The 19215-nt window shown below is 41.7% G+C and overlaps 2 protein-coding genes across 3 annotated transcripts in view; one reads left to right on the forward strand and one right to left on the reverse strand.

The window, feature by feature from the left end:
* The window catches only part of LOC148754602 (uncharacterized), a 67774-nt gene extending 61945 nt beyond the window's left edge, over positions 1-5829 (reverse strand). The window contains exons 1-3 of the mRNA XM_088794805.1: positions 5699-5829; positions 5145-5239; positions 4629-4711 (exon numbers count right to left, since the gene is read on the reverse strand). Of these exons, the coding sequence (XP_088650931.1) occupies positions 4629-4666 (38 nt within the window). The 5' untranslated portion in view covers positions 4667-4711; positions 5145-5239; positions 5699-5829. The remainder of the gene's footprint in view (positions 1-4628; positions 4712-5144; positions 5240-5698) is intronic.
* NUDT11 (nudix hydrolase 11) lies at positions 5383-11392 on the forward strand. 2 transcript variants are annotated; one of them, XM_019719836.3, is made up of 2 exons: positions 5390-6577; positions 10462-11392. In XM_019719836.3, coding segments are annotated over exons 1-2 (495 nt in total). In that variant the 5' UTR covers positions 5390-6083; the 3' UTR covers positions 10463-11392. The 2 variants fall into 2 exon arrangements, with proteins under 2 accessions (XP_074179325.1, XP_019575395.1); XM_074323224.2 differs by lacking the exon at positions 10462-11392 and having other exon boundaries at positions 5383-6578.
* Positions 11393-19215: the final 7823 nt, after the last annotated feature.

A 19215-nucleotide genomic window follows, 5' to 3' on the forward strand; every position in this document is an offset into this window, starting at 1 on the left:
TGTTGCAGAGCTGTATCAAGGACAAAAGAGCTGGGAGTCAGCCAGGACTCCTGAGGGCAAGTTATATGGGGGTCTGTCTACACTGCAGTCCTTAAGGGGCGCTATCGTCAAGGTGCCCTAAGTTTCCACCTCATGTGGCTACCTACTACCTGTCAGTTCCTGGGCAGTTTACATAACGGTTTTGATCTCAATATACTCCCTTAGGAAAATGGAAATATTTCCTCTGAAGGGTTTTTATTAGGATTAAATGAAAGAAGATCAATGAAGTGCCCATCATTATGTACTATTAGTTAAAATTAATCTCAACTTTTATATCCACACAAAGTGAGTCAGACTTCTGGCCCTCAAATGTCTCCCAGCTCACTAGCACAGTTTTCACGGCAGCTGATACATGCATGGTGCTCACACAGATGACACCTACTAAAATAACTGCAATTGGAAACAGAATGTTTTCCTTATTAGTGTCACTTTCAAAAGATTCATTCATTCATTCATTCACTCATTCAACGAATATTCGGCAGTGACTTTCCAGCTGTATCAGAAAGTGTCCTGGATGTGGGTTGACATACCAGGAAACAAGGCCCCTGTCCTCAAGGGTGTCCCAGTGTAGTGGGAGAGACAGACACGTCCATCACATCAACAGATATTGCCTGGACGACTACAGTGTTTGCTCAGCAAAGTCCTGGGCTGCTTGAGATATACCAGTGAGCAACAGACAAAGATCCCTAAGGTCAGGTAGCTAGTATTCAAGCAGGAGCTATGGAGGAGCAAGAGATAAGCAACACACATAACAAACAAGTAAATAACATAGTTAGGTGACAGTGGTGTAAAAAAGAGATAATTTAGGCCAAAGTAAAGAGGATCAGGAAAGCGAGTGGGGGTGGAAAAGATGAGTGCATTTAGCAATATGAAGTATGGTGGCCTGAGTAGGGCTCTTTGAGGAGGTGAAAACTGAACAAGGCCTTCTTGGGAGGGAGGAAGTCAGCCAGGCCGGGGTGGGTGAAGAACATTCCAGGCAAAGGGTGCGTTAGAGCAAAGGTCCTAAAGAGGGAGTCTGGCTGACATGATCCAGAAACTGCGGTCCAGGGAAACTGGAGACGAGTGGTTGCAGGGGAAGGTGGTAGGGGTAAAGTCAAAGAGGAAACAGGACCCAGGTCTTGTAGGACCTTGAAGAGCTGTGTGAGGGTTTAACATTTGACTCTGGTGCACAAACAGAGGAGCACTAGAAAGGGTTTAGGTGCAGAATTAGAAGTCTGTACAGGGGACGGCATCAGTGAAACGGAAGACACCGCAGTCAGGGAACTAGCGGTAGTGACCAAAACAGCAAGAGGCATCAGGAAGTGCTGCCTTTTTGAGAGAGTGGAAACATTCACCTGGACTTGACATCCGTCCAACTTTGTGTTCAAACCCTTGACTGCACATCCGTGCCATTCCTCAAAAAAATCACAAAATTAGAAGTCCTGTGTTCATCCCAAGAGTCATCGACTAACCAAAGAGACAAAATAAGGAGACACTTTTAATTCAATCACTTTGTCTTTGAGTAGTGTTTTTTTTACTGAATTACCTAATACAGACCCACTATGAAGCCACTTCTGTGGCTGAGGGAGAAACAGTGTCCAATGTACACGAAGGCAAATAATTTAGGAACATGTAGAGAGTGACCTAAAAGGCACAACCCACCAAACCTCCCCAAGTGAAAACATATGTATGGAGCTGCTTGTCTGCACTCATATTTCATTTTAATGTCTAATAAACGATTAACAGGTACAATAATAACTATCTTCTGTGATCCACATAATTTCCATCATACTCTTTCATTCAGCCAACTTCCCACGACAAAGCTTCTAAGGTTGCTGTCCCTTTCCAATCAGCCTACTCCTTCCTAACTCAGAAAAAAACGCAGAAACATTATCCCAGTCTCGTTGGTCTCAGAGCAGATCGTCTCAGCTGTAGAATATTACATAGAAGCTATGTTCTCCTGGGTGCCTGGATCTTCCAGGCAGGAAAACACGAGAAAGGAGGAAGTGTGTACCAAAGCAATGGCATGTGCTGTGCATCTCAGCAACTCTCAACATACGTGAAATTTGTCATAGTGACTGGGAGAGGATGACCTTTGGAGTCAGGCAGACCAAAGTGTGAATCTCAGCTCCATCGATTACTGCCTTACTTACTTAAACACATCTCAGCCTGTTTCTTAATCTGCTTAAGAGGGATTTTGATATTCATTTTCCAAGTTCGCTGGTAAATAAATAGTAAGTATGTAAAATAAAACATACCACCAAAACCAAAATCCATGCTGACAATGATGACAAAATAGACTATCTTCTTTTCTCTATCATGTAATTCCATTTGATGCTTGTCGGGGGAAACTGGACTTCAAGTTGTTGAGTAACATGTCAAGGTGACACACTTCACTGATGGGAATGATACAGGCACTCAGGTGCTCTTTTCACTATTGTGCAAGTGAACATCGAGATGGAAAATACATTTCTCTGAACTGAGTGACTCTTAGCAAATCAACACGTTACCTAAAAAGTCAACTCTGACCATTATCAACAAATGCCACAAAAAACCATAGCTCTTGATGAAAATAATCCTTTTGACAAGACATGGTGACATTGTGAGGGCACAGGCTATCGAGACAAGAAGACTTTCATTCAAACACAAACTCCACTCTGAGCCTTCTCGTCTATGAAATTGAAATAAAAACTGCCTCCTTAAGATTTAATAGGCTGTCAGTTAAATAGGATACAGGGCTCAACACACGGCCTGGCACATACACTGTACGCAGCAAATATTACATTTCGTAACCTCGTCCCTCTCCTACTGACTCCAGGCAAAGTTCAATGTCAACCTCTTCGAGCAGAGGTGAAATTTCTACTGTGAAAAATATTTCCTCTCTCTTTATTTTTGGTTGGATTTTCATGGATGGCAATTAATTGCTGTGTCACATAGCTTTTGATGCGTAACAAACCATCCCAAAATTTAGTGACAATCGGTTCACTGTCAGCTGGGGTGAAGGGGATACATGGGCCATGGGCTTCTCATCATCCACCAAGCCCGGGCTTCTTCACATTGTTGTCATCTTGTTTGAAGAGCAGCAAGAGAGGGAAACCCCAGTGTGCAAGCACTTTTTAATTCTCTGCTTGCTTCACACTTGCCATTGTCCCACTGGACAAAGTTCCATCTCCAAGGCCAAGGACAATGTGGGAGGAGATACAGGCAAGCGTGAACAAATTGCAGTTGTTACTGTGACAGGCAACTGTTACAATGGTTCACCAAATCACCTTCTTCATCACTGGAGAAATACTTAACTACAGACAAACCAGGCAGCGGAATGCTAGTCTCTCTAAAACGATTCTGACTCTTCTTTAGGAAAAGTCGTAACTGTCTTGTGCTACTATTAGAATAGGTGAATGATAAAATTACTTTATGAAATACTGGGGGGGGGAAACCAATTTCAAATTTTCCTGGGCATTGGACTAAACATGTAAATTGTGGATCTCTTTATTTAGAAACACACTGTGCATGTCTTTGCCAGTAGGAATCTAGCCCATACCATATTCCATATTATAATGTTGCTATTCCTCTCCCTTCCAATAAACATGCCCCCAGCAGAGGCATATTGCACAGGCATAATCTGATGTGGAAGTGATGGGATAGGCTAGAAAATGGCCCTAGTGGTGAGACAAGGAGATAGTACCTGGTAATTGTGAAATAGACTTGGGACATAGCTGGGGCCTGGTTGGGTCACCCCTGCCCCCAAACATCAGCCTCATCTCCCAGCTTTGCTAGACTTCCTTTTGATGTATTGAAATCATCGTACAAAACTGAGTACAAGGTTATCATTTTCTACTACAATGTCCTAACCATATTTTGGGGGATCCCTTGGTATAATTTATTTTGGGGTAGTTGATATTTCTATTGTGAATGTCACGATTTCCCCATTCCATTTTCTGTATGAGTACTGCTGGAATACATGAAAGCTCTTGGAATTTTAAATACTAATATGTCACTCTGCCGTTTAAAGGAAATTATTTTTTATAGCGTTTCTGAGGTGCTTCCCAAGAATATATCCATACCTGCAAATAATCATAATTTTGTCTTTTTTTACCAAAATGGTATTTTTTTCTCCTTACAATCCCATTACACTGGAGAGAACATCTAAAACAATATTTAATGATATTGGTGATACAGGTATATATGTCTAGATTCTGATTGTAATGGATTTTATCCTAGTGGTTTATCATTGCTTGTGTGTTTGTGAGTATGGACACACTGAGGAATAACAGCCTGCTAAAATCTATGTGTTTTTAATCATGAGGTATTGCATTCCTTCACATGTTCTTGATCATCCACAGATTGCTAAAATACGGTCAGTAGCAGTGGTGCCTTTATTGGCTGAAGTCATCCCCTTTATGTCTCCATCTTATCATGTCCTTCATATACGACCCATACATTTTTATCACATTATGCTCTAGACATTGCAGGTGTCTGTAGCCCCTGGGAACGGGATCATTTTTTATGAGCTATTTTGGGTATACATGGAGTGGAGAAGACCCTGGGAAGCTGAACTAACTTGTTCTTTAAAAACTGGACTGTATGTTTCATAACTACTTTCCACTTACATTTCAGTCGATTTCTGCTTGATGAAGGAATATTTCATTGGAAGAGTGAGTTTTTGTGATCCTGTTTGCCTGATGCCAGCAGTCTGTTGGTTAGAGAGAGACAAAGATGCCTCAGTTGCAATATGGCAGTTAGGGGACATCAGAGGTCTTCTCCATAAGGCTACTGTTAGAGCAAGGAAACGATAAAAAAACAAACACTTAAAAGGAGAGGGAAGGCTTTAGGTTGTTGAATTTTTGCCTGTCGGGGGCCACTTCGTGGCCTAGGGGACAGGATGACCAAACAGAGAGGACAGAGAACACCAAATGGCCTTGTTGCCTTCCCACACCGGGAGACTTCTGAAAATCAAACTGTAGAATATGAAGGGATTTCCATAGCCCTGTTTTCCAAAACCCCAAGCAGCACTCTTCCAAGAGAGACAAGAGTGGAGATTCTGGGGATTTAATAACGCACTACTTGGGGTGTTTCTCCAGATGGTGGGTGAATGTGACTCAAATGCATTTAGGTGAGGAGCTTACCGATGAGGAAACTGAGGAAGGCGGCGGGTAAGATGTCAACAGGGGTTGAAGAAAAGTGCATGGGCTGTGCCAAGATGCCTGGCTAGATGAAGAACCTGTTGAAGAAATAAAACTGCATGATATGACTCAGCAAAGATTAGGTAAGACTGATCCAAGAATACCGAGGATACTTTGGACAGATCGGGACCGTGTTATGAATAAGCCAGTACCATTCATTACGGGTGATGATGAAGATGCACTTGACCCTACTGTGCGGAGAACGACTGCGTGTGTCTCCTGAACCTGGTGGGCGGTGAGGCAACGTCCCCGGCGCCACAGCCACGTTTAGTTCCAAGGTACACGTGGGAAAGTCCCGGCCCAAGTCACAATGCGGTGAATTTAACTCCACGTGAAGGAGATTCCTAGCCCGAGAGCTGCCGGGCGCCTGCGCGGTGGGCCCCAGGCGCCCGCGCAGCAGGAGCCGCGAGACCCCGACCCCCGCCCCCGCCCCTCGCCCTCCAACGGGAACGCGCACGTGGAAAGGGAACGCGAACGCGCACGCGATGGCGCCTCACCTCCCTCTACCCTGCCCGGGCTGCTAAGAAGGCGACGCGCGCGGGAGCCGCGGGTGGGCTGCGTGTAGACCAGCAGTCCCGGGCGGCGGCGGCGGCGGCGGCGGCGGCCCAGCGGCGGCGGAGGCAGTGCCTCCACCTCCTCCACTCACGCGTCTGCACTCGCGACCCCCGCCGCGGAGGGGCGGACTGACTGACGTCCTCGCCGGCCGCCCCCGCCCCCGCCCCGCCCCCGCCCCATCGTCTCTTAGGCGCCAGGCTCGCGGGCTGAGGCGCTCGCTTCTCTTTCGCTGCCGCTCGCCGTAGCCCTTTCTCTCCGCAGCACCTCGGCCGGCGGCTGCGGCGGCGACCCGAGCAGAAGCGAGCGCGGGAGCAGGCGGCCTGAAGGATGAAGTGCAAGCCCAACCAGACGCGGACCTACGACCCCGAGGGCTTCAAGAAGCGGGCGGCGTGCCTGTGCTTCCGGAGCGAGCGGGAGGACGAGGTGCTGTTAGTGAGTAGCAGCCGGTACCCAGACCGCTGGATCGTGCCGGGCGGGGGCTTGGAGCCCGAGGAGGAGCCGGGCAGCGCGGCGGTCCGAGAGGTGTTCGAGGAGGCGGGAGTCAAGGGGAAGTTAGGCCGGCTCCTGGGCGTCTTCGAGCAGAACCAAGATCGCAAGCACAGAACGTACGTGTATGTCCTGACTGTCACTGAGATTCTAGAGGATTGGGAAGATTCGGTGAGCATTGGGAGGAAGCGAGAGTGGTTCAAAGTCGAAGATGCGATCAAGGTCCTCCAGTGCCACAAGCCCGTGCATGCCGAATACCTGGAGAAACTAAAGCTGGACGGTTCCGCCACCAGTGGAAACTCCGTGGCCCTGTCCGTGCCGGGGAGCGACCCCTAGTATGTACCGCTCCTGCACAGACCTCTCTGCTTTCCGCCTGCCCTACAACACCTAGTGCCCGCGCACCTCTGGTGACATGTGCGGGCTCCCCGGGGGAGGGAGGCTCCTTTTGTTTCCTTGGCAGACCCCTGAATCACGCTTGCAAACTGCCTCAGTTGCGAGGCAGTGTTTTCGGACAATTTGCACGGTTTTTCAGATGCTTTGAAAACCGCTTCTTGGTAGCGCTGTTTAACACAGTTGGGAAAGCCTGAGCCACATGGGTTGTTCTTTTAAGGTGCCCTAACTGCTCACCTAGCCCTTGGGGGGTGTGTGTGTGTGCTCTGTGGTTGGTTGGTTTTTTTTTGGGGGGGGGTTTGGGTTTTTTTACATTTCACACGTGTGTGTGTGTGTGTGAGCGCGCGCGTGTGTGCGCATTTTTGGTACCAGTTTTGTGGTTTGTAGTGAAGGCCTTTAAAATCTTATCACCTTGGTTATGTGGCATCGTTTATTAATTTTTTTTCCGTTGTTTTCTTATTCATGGCGTTAGCCGTTGTCAGCAAGCTCTTTGGTGGGAATTGGTTTAAACGATCAGTTTTGAATTTTAAAAAACGATCGAAGAAATTTGACATCTTGTGCTCTAACTGCACTCGACCATAATTTTGTCTCCAGAAATGTGATCTAATTTGTCCTTTTCAGAAATTTTTTATTCATATGTAAATAATTTGATACGCAAAAATTGTTCACAACTGGTAATTTTTCACTGCCCACTTGAAATGGCCATTCCCCCATATAACCCAAATGTAGTTTAACAAAATATTACTTTCAGAGTACGTATTTCTCAGGAAGGTATTGTTAGTCATATATATCTTATCATGAAAACTATTCAGAGTATGATGTAGCATGCTGAACTCGCAGCTCTCATTGCCCCTTTCTCAGGCCCCTAGAACTACCATGGTTCTCTCAATATAAACTAGTTTTTGAAAGGAAGTTATTCCGCATATTTGAATTTAGTGACATTCCATTTAAACTTCCTGACTGCCAGTTGCCACAGGAATGGGATCTATATGGTGATTACATCCCAACTGAGTGAGGTTCCTTTCTTGATATTCAACTGTTAAAGACTTTCAACGTGTTAGAACACCGAAACAATCTCTCTTAAAGATTGAGGCTGTATGTTTTGTCCCACAGGACAATCTTTTTGGGAGTGCCAAATTTAAAAACCATACATTTACCTTGATACTTGCTTGAAATCAGGAATCCCATCTCAATTGCTTAGGACTCTTTCTGGAGCTACCTGTATTCCCCCAGCCATATCAGCGGTTTGGTAGAGGGAAAACCTACTTTGTGAAGAGGATAAAATAAAGGTCATTCCATGTATAATACTTAAACACTTTTCAAATATTCTAGTAAATAATGAATAGAAAATAACGGTCATTTAAAATGTTTTGTTCCTCCTCAAAGTAACCTGTTTTTAAACACAGTTCCTCCTAAAATTTTAAGAGTTACCCCGTGTTAAAAAATTAATATTTTACTGTTGTGCAACATACGTACAGAACAATGCATACATCTTAACTGTATAGCTTAATGAATTTTGACAGTTAACACATACATGTAACCAGAATCCAGATCAAGAAATTAATGTTGCCTGTAACTCAAAAGCCCATTGCATTCCTCCTCATAATCTGTACTCTGCCCTCCTATCTTTTAAGACCATAGAATAGTTATGTTTTTGAACTTTACATATTGAATTTTAGAATATATACTCATGTGCTGCTCCCTTGTGTGCTTTGTGTTTTATACTTCAAAATACTCAATTTTTCTCCATTTGATTTGCATTGTAATTCTATGAACTATTAACATTTTTCTATAATTACTGCTAAAAAGTCGGCTTCATTTCACTTTCTAAAGAAATTTGGTGCCACTATTTTGAAAACAAATCTTATTACATATTTAAGTACAGATAAAGTATAAGTTTTAGTTCATAAGACATTTTCCATATTAATGCTATGAAAGTAAACTAAAAATAAATTGGGTTTTCAAAACCAATGACAGTTTCATTATCTGAATTATATAGTTTGATCAAATATGGTTATTGAGGGTTTTTCTGTTTTTCTCTTAAGTATACTGTATCAAATACATATTTGGACACATATATTTTCAATTTCACCTAAATTGACTTTTACTATTCATACAATCTCAAATAAACCCAAAGATATTTTTCCCCTGCTAACCTAGTTATTCAAGAAGATTCTTATATTCTACATGAACATTAACATAGCAGATGTACTGGATTCTTATTGATAATTTTTTAAATAAAACTCTTTCCACCTGAAATGCTGTTCACAAATACTTTGGAGGCTTAACCTGTATTTGTTATTTATAGAGGTAATAATGAGTCATCTTAATTTGGTTCTTATATATCTGACAAAGGCAAAAATGTACAGTATTCATACTGATCCATTATTAAGAATTATTAGCCTATAAATACATTATGTTTTTTCTTTTGTCGTTTTTTTTCTTTTCTTTTTTTTTTGCCAGAAACATTTAGAATAAGTTGCGCTATTTTTCAGGACTGACCGTCAGGTTCATTTAAGCAGTTTTTGTGGAATATTCTCTGGAACCCAGCCTAGTCAGAATATTTTAAAACTCCAAGGAGGTTTTTTTTTTCTCTTCAAGACCAAGAGTCTCAGGCTAAGCCCTGTGAGCAGAGGTAGTATATAGAAAATTTCTACCACCTCAGCACTCCAAAGGTTGATGTACATTTAGGATTTTTTTCCTTCTAAGAATGTGAAAAAGTCACTTGTACATTGTTTGGTTTTTCAGCCCTCCCCTGGATAAAAAAATAAAAAGAGAACTCTCCACAAATAATTGAGGTTTGCAGACATGAATCAGCAATTTATTTTCTGCATGTTTTATAAACATTTTCAGCTGGTCAAATATTTTAATGTTTTAGAAAACATTAGAGGTTAATGTAGATACATAGATATACTGGAAATAATTGGTGCTGTGTCTATAATGTATAAATTTTTTCAAGAAATTGTGTGTGTATGTGCATACCTGCACACACAAATAAATAATGTATATTTGTACAGAGCTTTTACTTCTAGGCGTCCCATGTGTGGGAGCTACCAAACATGAACAGAGTTTTATCAATATATTTTCATGGTACTTGTCTCCTGATAAACTGTTAATACCATATTTAGCAGATTTTAAATGTTTATGGGCAAACAGCACTATGAAAAGTAGAAAGACAACCATGGTGACTGAAGTAAAACATGACATTTTTATGAGAGAGTTTGATGTGACAGAAACTAAACTGGGTCTTTGAAGTCAGACCTAGGCGTGAAAACTGGTTCCAGTTCTTGCTCACTGTGTAACTTTAGCCAAGTTATCTATCGGATGCTCCATTTTTTTAAATATAAAATTGGAGATAATAAAAATAGGTACTTCATAAACTTCTATGAGAAGCCTTTCCTGACCACCTGGGTTAAAATACTCTCTTCTTTGTGTGTCATGGTTCTTACAATTTACTGAACTTGCCTATTTGCATGGCTGTTTGGCCACTAAATGCAAAATCTTTGATAGGTGTGAACCAACCTGAATTATTTCCATAAGCATCCAGATCATGGAATTTAGGAGTTTTTGTCTTAGATGGCCACCCCCCTTTTGCAAAACTAGTATCACTGGTTTCCTCACTTTTTTGTTTCATAATTCATACGTATTGACCTGTAACTCCCTCAGCTGCTTATCCAGACTCACGTTGCATCTGCATTAGGTAACTCTTTGAAGGCTTTCCAAATGTGAAGTGAGAGATGCAGATAATAGGCCCTTTGTACATTTGTTGATTGGAGGAATTGTTAAATTAGTATAAGCCTGCTAATCATATGTTGGGTTGTTTTTCCAGATGAACAGCAAAGATGTTCAGGATTGCTTTGAAAGAATCATTAATGTGAACCATCGATCAATGGAATTGTCAAGTACAGGAGAACGCTCCCAGGTTTCCTCGGAGATAGCTCATCTGGGTTTCCGCCTACGTCTTGGGACAGCCCATCCCTGTCTGTTTCACTGACTCCTCTTGCCCTGGTTGTTGTACTGTTGTACGTGAACAGACTCTTAGTTCAGCACCTATAGCCTTTTGTTGTGCTTTTTTGATGTGTCTGCCTTCTCCATTAGACTATGATATCCTTGAGAGCAAGGACCATGTTTCCTTAATCTTTGCATATTCGCATCTGAGACACTACTTGAAATATGGTTGGCATCACTGAAGGTTGTTTGATTTAATTCATGTTTTGTCATCACGATGTGGCAAAACGTTCCCTTTCCACTCTGGCTACTAGAGTATATGCTGTCTAGGCACAATTTATGTGGCTTTTCTGTATCAGGTGTTTCAGTAACTTTTCAAAGCACTTGTAAGATGTTCAAGGACAAGAATTATTACTCATTTCTGTCATACCACACAGTGGATAACACAGTTTTAAGATTACTCCATCACTTAGGGCAACATTTTATAGAATCAGTCCTTTGTGTACCAACTTCAGTGTTTTTGTACTATTGTTAATTTGCTGAAAATTTTATTCAAGAAAATCACTTGCTATATAAAACTAACTATAAAAGTAAATACAATGAATACAAGATAATGTGAGTTTTTATAAAAATTTTAAAATGATATACAAATAATAAATTTGATGTTTTTGCAATGCCCTAACCACTTCTTTCATGTAATGTTAACATCTCTTTGAAGAAAAAATTGTTTTCTCATTTTACTGATTCAGTATACTGTATTATTTGATGCCAGAGCCAATAAAGACTGCAGTGTAGGCAGTTTCCAAAGTTAATATGTCTCTTAGTTTGCCTAGTTTTCTTTTGTATCTCGTACTGATTCAGTCAGCCATAGTTTTCATCCCCTTTTCCAATACACTCAGCTAACTCCTCATCCCACCTGGTTTCTGCATGTGAGAGTGCAGAGAACTGAGAGATAGCTAAATGTTGTCACTTGGAAAAGGCATGGGGAGGGGGAACTTCTGTGAAGGGAGAACAGCAAATGAAGGATTTAGAAAGGACTTGGGTCAGCTGCCTCGGGGAGAACAACTTTAAGAAAAAGACAAAGATGTTTAGAGGAAATTTTGTGGAGTTTTGCCTGGGGGTTTATGATGTCAGCACTCTTCCTCAGCTCCCTACAAAGGCTCCAAAGTGGCTTTTATAAAGGAATGACATGGAGGGGGGGAAGTGCCCCATTTTAGTGTTACATCCTTCCTTATGGTACCAGTGAAATGTATTGATTGTTCCCCCAATCCTTGCAGAATTTTAAATAAAAACATCTCCCCAATTTATTGGGTATTTTTTAGGTGTGAATGGTACTGTGGTTATGTTTTTTTAAAAAAATCCCTATCTTTCAGTGAAATGTATGTAAATTTTACAGATAAATGATATGCTACTGGTATTTGATTCAAAATCTGAGGGTGGGATAGGTGAGCGTATAGATGAAACAAGATTGGCAGTAAATTGATAATTGTTGAAGCTGAATGGTGGGTATTTGGGAATTCGTTATACTATTCTCTATACTTTTGTATATGTTTGAGAATTTCCATAATAAAAATTGCAAAAAAAACTTCTTCAGCGTTTACTTTGCAGTCCCCCCTGTATCCTTAAGACCTAAGTAAGAAAGGATAAATCCACAGCCTAAACAGACTCCTCCCCTTCAAAATCTAGGTTTTGTTCCTGAGCTAAACATATTTGCAGACTTAGTGTGAAAATATGTTTAGCTTAGTGTGAATTCTTTCCTTGGAGTTCTCCCAGTTCCACATGCAAAAAGTCTTTTAGCCCTATCCACATGCCACACATGACCAGAACACTTTGAATCCCAATGGTGGACATAAGCTTAGGTTCCAGATGAGATACACAACACTCCCCATTCTACAATTTATAATTAAAAAACATCAAAACATTGATTTATTTTTCCTGATTACAAAATTAATTCATCTCAATTTCAGAAAACTTGGAAAGTTACCCCAAAAGTAACTGAATCAAAAATAACAGGTAATCTGCCTACCCAGAATAACCAAGTTTGAAAAAGATACACGTGTGTATAGATTTTCAGCCTAAATATGTGTAACCCAAAAATGAATGCCATAGTTGCCCTTCCACCAGAATATTTCCAAAAACCCATACCTCCCTTTATTGTTAGGCACACACCACACAGGCACTTTGCTGTTCCTCAGAATTTTTTAGTAATGCTCAGAGCCATTACAGAATTTGGGCTACTTCTGTCCTGCACAAGTGAAGCAGGCATGGCACAAAACCTGGGTCTGAAACCCAGACCAAGCTCTACTCACCAAGTCCTGATGCGGGATGGAATTCGCCTGGTTTTGTTTTGTTTTTGCTTGTTTCCTACTTCCCATACAAACTTTCTACTCACCAAACACTGAGGCTGGTGGCAGGGGTGGTAGTGGCATCAGTTCAGAGGGGGTGCCCCTTTAATAATCACACGATTGTGATATATTGGCTAAAAGTAGGCCTGCTACTACATTGTTTTCTAGAAAGTTCACTGTCTTCTCTGGAGCCTCAGCAAGCTACCATATCACTACCTCTCTGCAGCCTCTGGCCCTCATGAGGTTGCTGTTCTTTTAGGCACAGTGGTTTTCAACTGGCAAACCCCTGTGGAGGCTACAAGTCTGGATTTGGGGAATGGAATTCTGTTTTCCCATTTCTACCTTTTTATCCCAAAATATGCTTTCATTTTCCCTAATTTCCTACAACACACCAGAGACCAGGCCATAACTTTTAATGGAGTTTTACTGAATTTTACCAGATCATGTGAAGCACATGCATACAAAGAACATAATTTATAACTACCATGTTTCCCCAAAAATAAGACCTAGCCAGACAATCAGCTCTAATGCATCTTTTTGAGCAAAAAATAATATAAGACCCGGTCTTATTTTACTATAATAGAAGACCAGGTCTTAATATAATATATAATGTAATATGTAATATAATACCAGGTCTTATATTAAATTTCGCTCCAAAAGATGCATTAGAGCTGATTGTCCAGCTAGGTCTTATTTTCAGGGAAACATGGTACCACACAAATCAGATATTTCCTAGGTTTCATTGTTAGACTATTTCCTTAACTTGGCCTGACTCCAAGTGGCCTAGGAAAGTCCCTCCGCTCCCCCATTCCCCATCACTACCAAACTTTCAGTTTGTAGATTCAGTTAAGGACAAAGTGGAGAAGGGAAAGCTGCTCCTGCAACTCAATCGCCAAACAGTACTCTAAGTGTCTCAAATTTAATATCCCAGGATTCAAGATGTGAACCTGAAATGAATGGAATGGATCAACAGGCTAGAATGTGATGGATTGGGGATAGAAATTCAGTTTTATATTACTTGAAAGCTCATGCTCTATTAAGACGATGAAGAACAGGACTGGCAATATCTTATAGTGAAGTGCTCCACCTTTTTTCGACATAGTGAACATGGGAACCCTCCATGTTCCAAGAAGCCTATGCAGCATAGTGAAGAAGCAGGCTAGGACCTCTGGAAGTTTAGACTTCTTTGAGGTCAGTGCTGAGCATGTAGAGGACTCAACAGGATTGTTATCGAATCTCTTTTCCTTTTGTCTATCAAGTCATATTTAGACCTCATTCTTGGGTGTTACAAAGACATAGACTACAAAGTCAACTCTTAGTAGATAGACCCAATGATGGCATCACACTCCCTAGTAGTCATTTTAGAAATTAGCCCAGTCCTGGATTATTTGATTTAGAGTGAGGAAACCTTTCCCAGGAATACTCTGCTACCCAAGAACACCCTGCTGTCCAAGTCTATTTACAAATTACCTTTTTCTAATCATGAATTAAATTTAATATGTTTTATATATGAAGAAAGATCCTCTATTATGTTCTAATCAATAAAATTTTGAGTTCTTTAAACTGTTTTTTTCATCTAGCTTTAACCTGGTAGATAAATAAGAAAGTGTTTGCATTTATCTAGTATCTCCATCCTCATAATTGAGCTTTAGCCATGATAAAGCTATTCAGAACTTTTAGGCCAAGAATTCTGTTACATCTAGGGATATGTGGATTAAGGAAATGAGACATGGCAGCTGTCTTCATGGAGCTCTCAGTGTATTGGGGAGACATAATAAAATAAGAAATCTCAACAAAATGTACTAAGTGTTTTTTTATGATAGTGGAGATTGGGCTCTGCCAGCACATAATAGGGGGAACTAACCTAGTTTATTGAGGAAGGGAGGAGATTCTCAGAGGATATGACACATAACTTGGCACCTGATGTATGACTAGGAGTCAGCCAAGAGGAGTAGTGGGAGGGTGTTCCAGAAAGAGGGAAGAGCAGGTGTGAGGTAATGGAAGCCAGATAGGAGCTTGCTCATTATGTCTAGGACATAGTCTGAGGGTGTAGAGAGGAAAGGAATCTTCTAGAGATGAAGCCAACAGGGTAAGAAAAAGCCAGGTTATAGAGGGTCTGATGTGACTCATTCGGGAATTTGAGGAGAGGAGACATAACATCACTTGGTCTAAAGAGTGGAAAATTGTTTGAAAAGGGAGAGAAGATTGTAATAGATATGGTAATAATCTAGGTGAGAAATGCTAGTGACCTGAACTAGGGTGTTAACCATAATAGAAGTGGACATATTTCAGAAATACATGGGGTTTAAAGGGGCACGAGTTGATTAATCGGATGTGGGAGATGAGAGAGAGGTGAATATCATGGATATATTTAAAGATATTTGGCTGAAGCAACTGAGTCAATGATACCATTCCCTTAGATGGAATCTAATAGAAAGCATTAGTTGTGCAGGGCTGAGAAGAAAATGAGATTAGTTTTATAACTTAGTTTGTAATACTCCAAGATTAACTTGGAGATATACAGAAGGGCAGAGATACACAGACATGCAGCTTAGGAAAAAAGAATGAGCTGGAGGTGTAGATTTTGGCGTCATTAGTAGATGGGTAGTAAATGAAGAGGTGGGTATACACAAGGCCATCCAGTATAGGGTGTAGCGAGAGGGCAGTGAAGACCTCCCTAAGGAGTACCCACATTTAAGGGTAGGTGCAGGACTTCCAGAATGATTGTGTGAAAATCTTGATGGACCCACTGCCCAGTGAAACACCATTTAATTGGTGACAATTACATGTACTTACACACACACACACACACACACACACACACACACATGCACACCACACACACGCATTTAAAGTACCTAGAAATTGTCATAAGGGTATACAGCAAATGAATAAACCTTTGTTCGAGAAAATCTACTAAATCTCTGTAAAAATAGTGAGAATTTTTGGCATTTGAGCTATACCAATTTCATCTCCCCCAGCTCCATGTGACAAACTCTACTCCAGATATGGATGTGCCCAAGAAGATGGGAGCTCCCTATCCCCTCAGTTTCTAGGCTAGGTCTATGCTTTTGCCCTAGGAGGAGAAGGCCACCAGGGTCTTTTATTCTGTCACAGTCCCGTGTTGCAGAAGTGCTATTCCAGGCAAGCCTGGGCTGGAGAACTAACTCCCAACTATAGGGTGAGAGCTCAGACTTAGGCATGACAGGCCAAGAATAGTGGGATCCAATCTCTTCTGCCCCAGTCCTTTTGTAGAATTTTCTACATGGAGACAAGCAAGCTGAACTAATCAGGGGCTATCTGCCCCCAGTGCCCAGTGTGGTGTTACTGCAAGAGTTGTGGCCTACTGTACTCATCCCCCAGTTCAGGTACAGCTGTCTGGAGTTTCTGCCTGGGTGGAGAGGCAGGCTGTAAGAGAACTATACATAGCAGCTTTGCCTGAAGGGAATGAATTTATTTGGAAAAGAACCTGGAAATTTCATGCCTAATGGCGTTGTTGAAAGCAATGGGCACCTTAACAGTTAAGAATGGTCTGGTTGCTCCAGGATACTAGTAGCAACAAAAGAACAACACTATAAAACAACTAGACTAACATAGACCTAAAGACCACTCTCCACCAAACATCAACATATACATTCATTTCAAGTACATGGAACCTTTTCAAAAATAGGCCATATTCTGGACCCTAAAGACGTCTCAATAAACAACGTCTCCATGTTGCTGAAGAACAATTCCAGCAGATTTAGCATCTGAGCACCAGCAGCTGAATAGAAGTAGCACCCATCTCCTCTAGCATCGGGTTGCGGAAAAGCTCTTCCACTTGATTCAGCAGTCCAGTGGCAGTTCCCATTTTTCTCCAGGCGCTACTGTTGGAAAGCCTTAGTTACAAACAAAATCTGCCAACCCAGAAAACCTCTCCACAAGAGTAGAAGAGAAAGGAAATAGTTTTATTATTAAATAAATATTACACCAGAATGTGATGTGTATCACAGGGAATCTGCTAAAGAGATTGCAAAGGCAGGAAAAAAAATCTCACCGTTTTACGTAGCCCAGGCAGATACAACCCATTACGTGCATGTTCTCAAGATAAACAATGACTTGTCCTCATGTAAGAGGACTTAATGAAACCATATATTACACATAATTCATCTTAAATTCACCTGGTAATTGAAGTGGCCATTTGTCTTCACTAATTTCCTTTATCCAAAGTAATCATAAAACTTAAACGTAACTTTATACCTTAAGTGGTTATAATTTGGAACCACACTTGAGTCAAAATTCACAAGGAGATGGAGAGCTAGAGGTGCTAGCTTCCTTGATATTTACATTTCAAAGAGATGGGTCCCGGATCCTTGAGAAAGACATTCCTCGGTTGTAAAGCTGGTAAAAGGCTTACTTAGATTTTCAAAAGATTTACGTACATCACAAAGGAGCAGAGGAAGAATTCACAATTAAATGTTTTCAAAAGTATATGCTTTAAGAAAAGGGAGGGGGTATCTCTTCTCCTTTGTGTGCCATGGAAAACTTCATCCCCCCCCCTCCTTTTTAGATTGATATTTACCCTTGCACCTGCTGTGAAAAATCTATACTTGGCAAGCAGTGGAAGCCAAGTGGCTGACAGCAGCTCATACATTCAACTCTAGCTCCCATTCCATAGTGAAAAAGGTTTTGCCCTGGGTGAGGAGGGCAAGCCAAAAAATATTGCAGCTCCCGGGCCCTGCCTGAGAGGGCTGACATTATTTGGATCAGAGCATGGAAGAATTTAAGGCCCAGGGCACTTTCTAAAACAATAAAACAGTCCGTTAACAATTACAGTGTAATACCAATAGAGGCACATCAGCTTGAAATCTAAAAGGGAGTTATTGAAAGAGATAATCAAAGAGGGACCTCCCAAAATCTTATTCATCTCTGGTGGTCCACACTGTCTAAAATGTCAATTTTTCAAGAAAAAAAATTACGAGATATGCAAAGAAACAGGAAAGAGTGACTTTTATGCAGGAACAAAACAAGCAACACAAGCTGTCTTTGAGGGGACCAGGCAAAGACTGTAAAATATCTATTATGAGTATGTTCAAATAACTATAGGAAACCATGTTTAAAGAATACAGGAAGGCATGATGACAATGTTTCATCAAACAGGAAATATCAATAAATAGAAATTGCTTTTTAAAAGGAACCAAATAAAAAATCTGGAGTTGAAAACTACAATAATTGAAATGCAAAAGTCACCGGAGGGTCCTTATAAAACGGAGGCCAGGGATCAAAGTCCAAAAAAAGATTGGACACCAGAAACATAGGTTAGAATGATGGGTTTGAAGAAGAAAGAAGGGGACATGAGCCAAAGATTCAGGCAAACTTCTCGTTTTGTTCTTATATTGTTTTCCTGATTTTGTTAGATTGTTTATCTCTATTTTCTTGCAGCTCTCTAAGCATCTGTAGAAGAATTATTTTGAATTCTTTGTTGGGTAATTTCTGTATCTCCATTTCGTTGTGGCCAGTTACTGAAGCTGTACTATATTCCTTTGATGGTGTCCTATTTCCCTGATTCTTTGTGATCCAAGCAGTCTTGCATAGGTGCCTGTGCATTTGAAGAGGCAGTCACGTCTTCCAGACTTTATGGACTGATTTCAGTAAGGAAAGACCTTACTGGGTGGGAGAATGCTGTGACCCCCAGGTCTAGTGGTATCGGATGCCATGTGTAGAGATTGTGTGGAAAGAACGGCTTCAGGAGGCATGGTGACTTGTCAGCTCAGATCATTGTGGTCCACAGCATCTATACCTGCTTGTTCCTTGGCAAGTCCTCTGTGTGTGTGTGTGTGTGTGTGTGTGTGTGTGTGTGTGTGTGTGTGTGGCGGGGGAGGCTATAGAGCCAATAAGGGCTGTTGGGGCACTCAGCAGTGCCTCCAGGTCCGGTGGCTACGGACAAGCAGCAATAGTGGCCAGAGCCAGTGGTGTGCACCTGCTCAGCTGTGGGGGATAGCTGAAGGTGCCTGTGGAGTAGGAGGGGCCAGTTGTAAACACACATGTAGTTATGGGGGCCAGAGCAGGCAGCAAGGGCCAGGACCAACTCTGGGCACACTGTCAGCTGCAGATGATGTAGGATCTGCTGGCAATTTCTGGGTGTAGGCCAGAATGGTGTCCCGTGAAGCCAAAGAATGGACACACGGACCAGGGAGAGGCAAGGAGTTGCAAAGGAAGGTAGTTTATTAAAAGCAGGAGAAGAGGTTGCAGCTCCCAAGCAGGAGGGGGTACCCCAAACTGGGAAGCCCACTAGCTAAGGCAAAAGCTCT

Source organism: Rhinolophus sinicus, chromosome 18 (genome assembly GCF_057876585.1).
Source record: "Rhinolophus sinicus isolate RSI-liver-muscle chromosome 18, RSI-T2T, whole genome shotgun sequence".
NCBI lineage: Eukaryota > Metazoa > Chordata > Mammalia > Chiroptera > Rhinolophidae > Rhinolophus > Rhinolophus sinicus.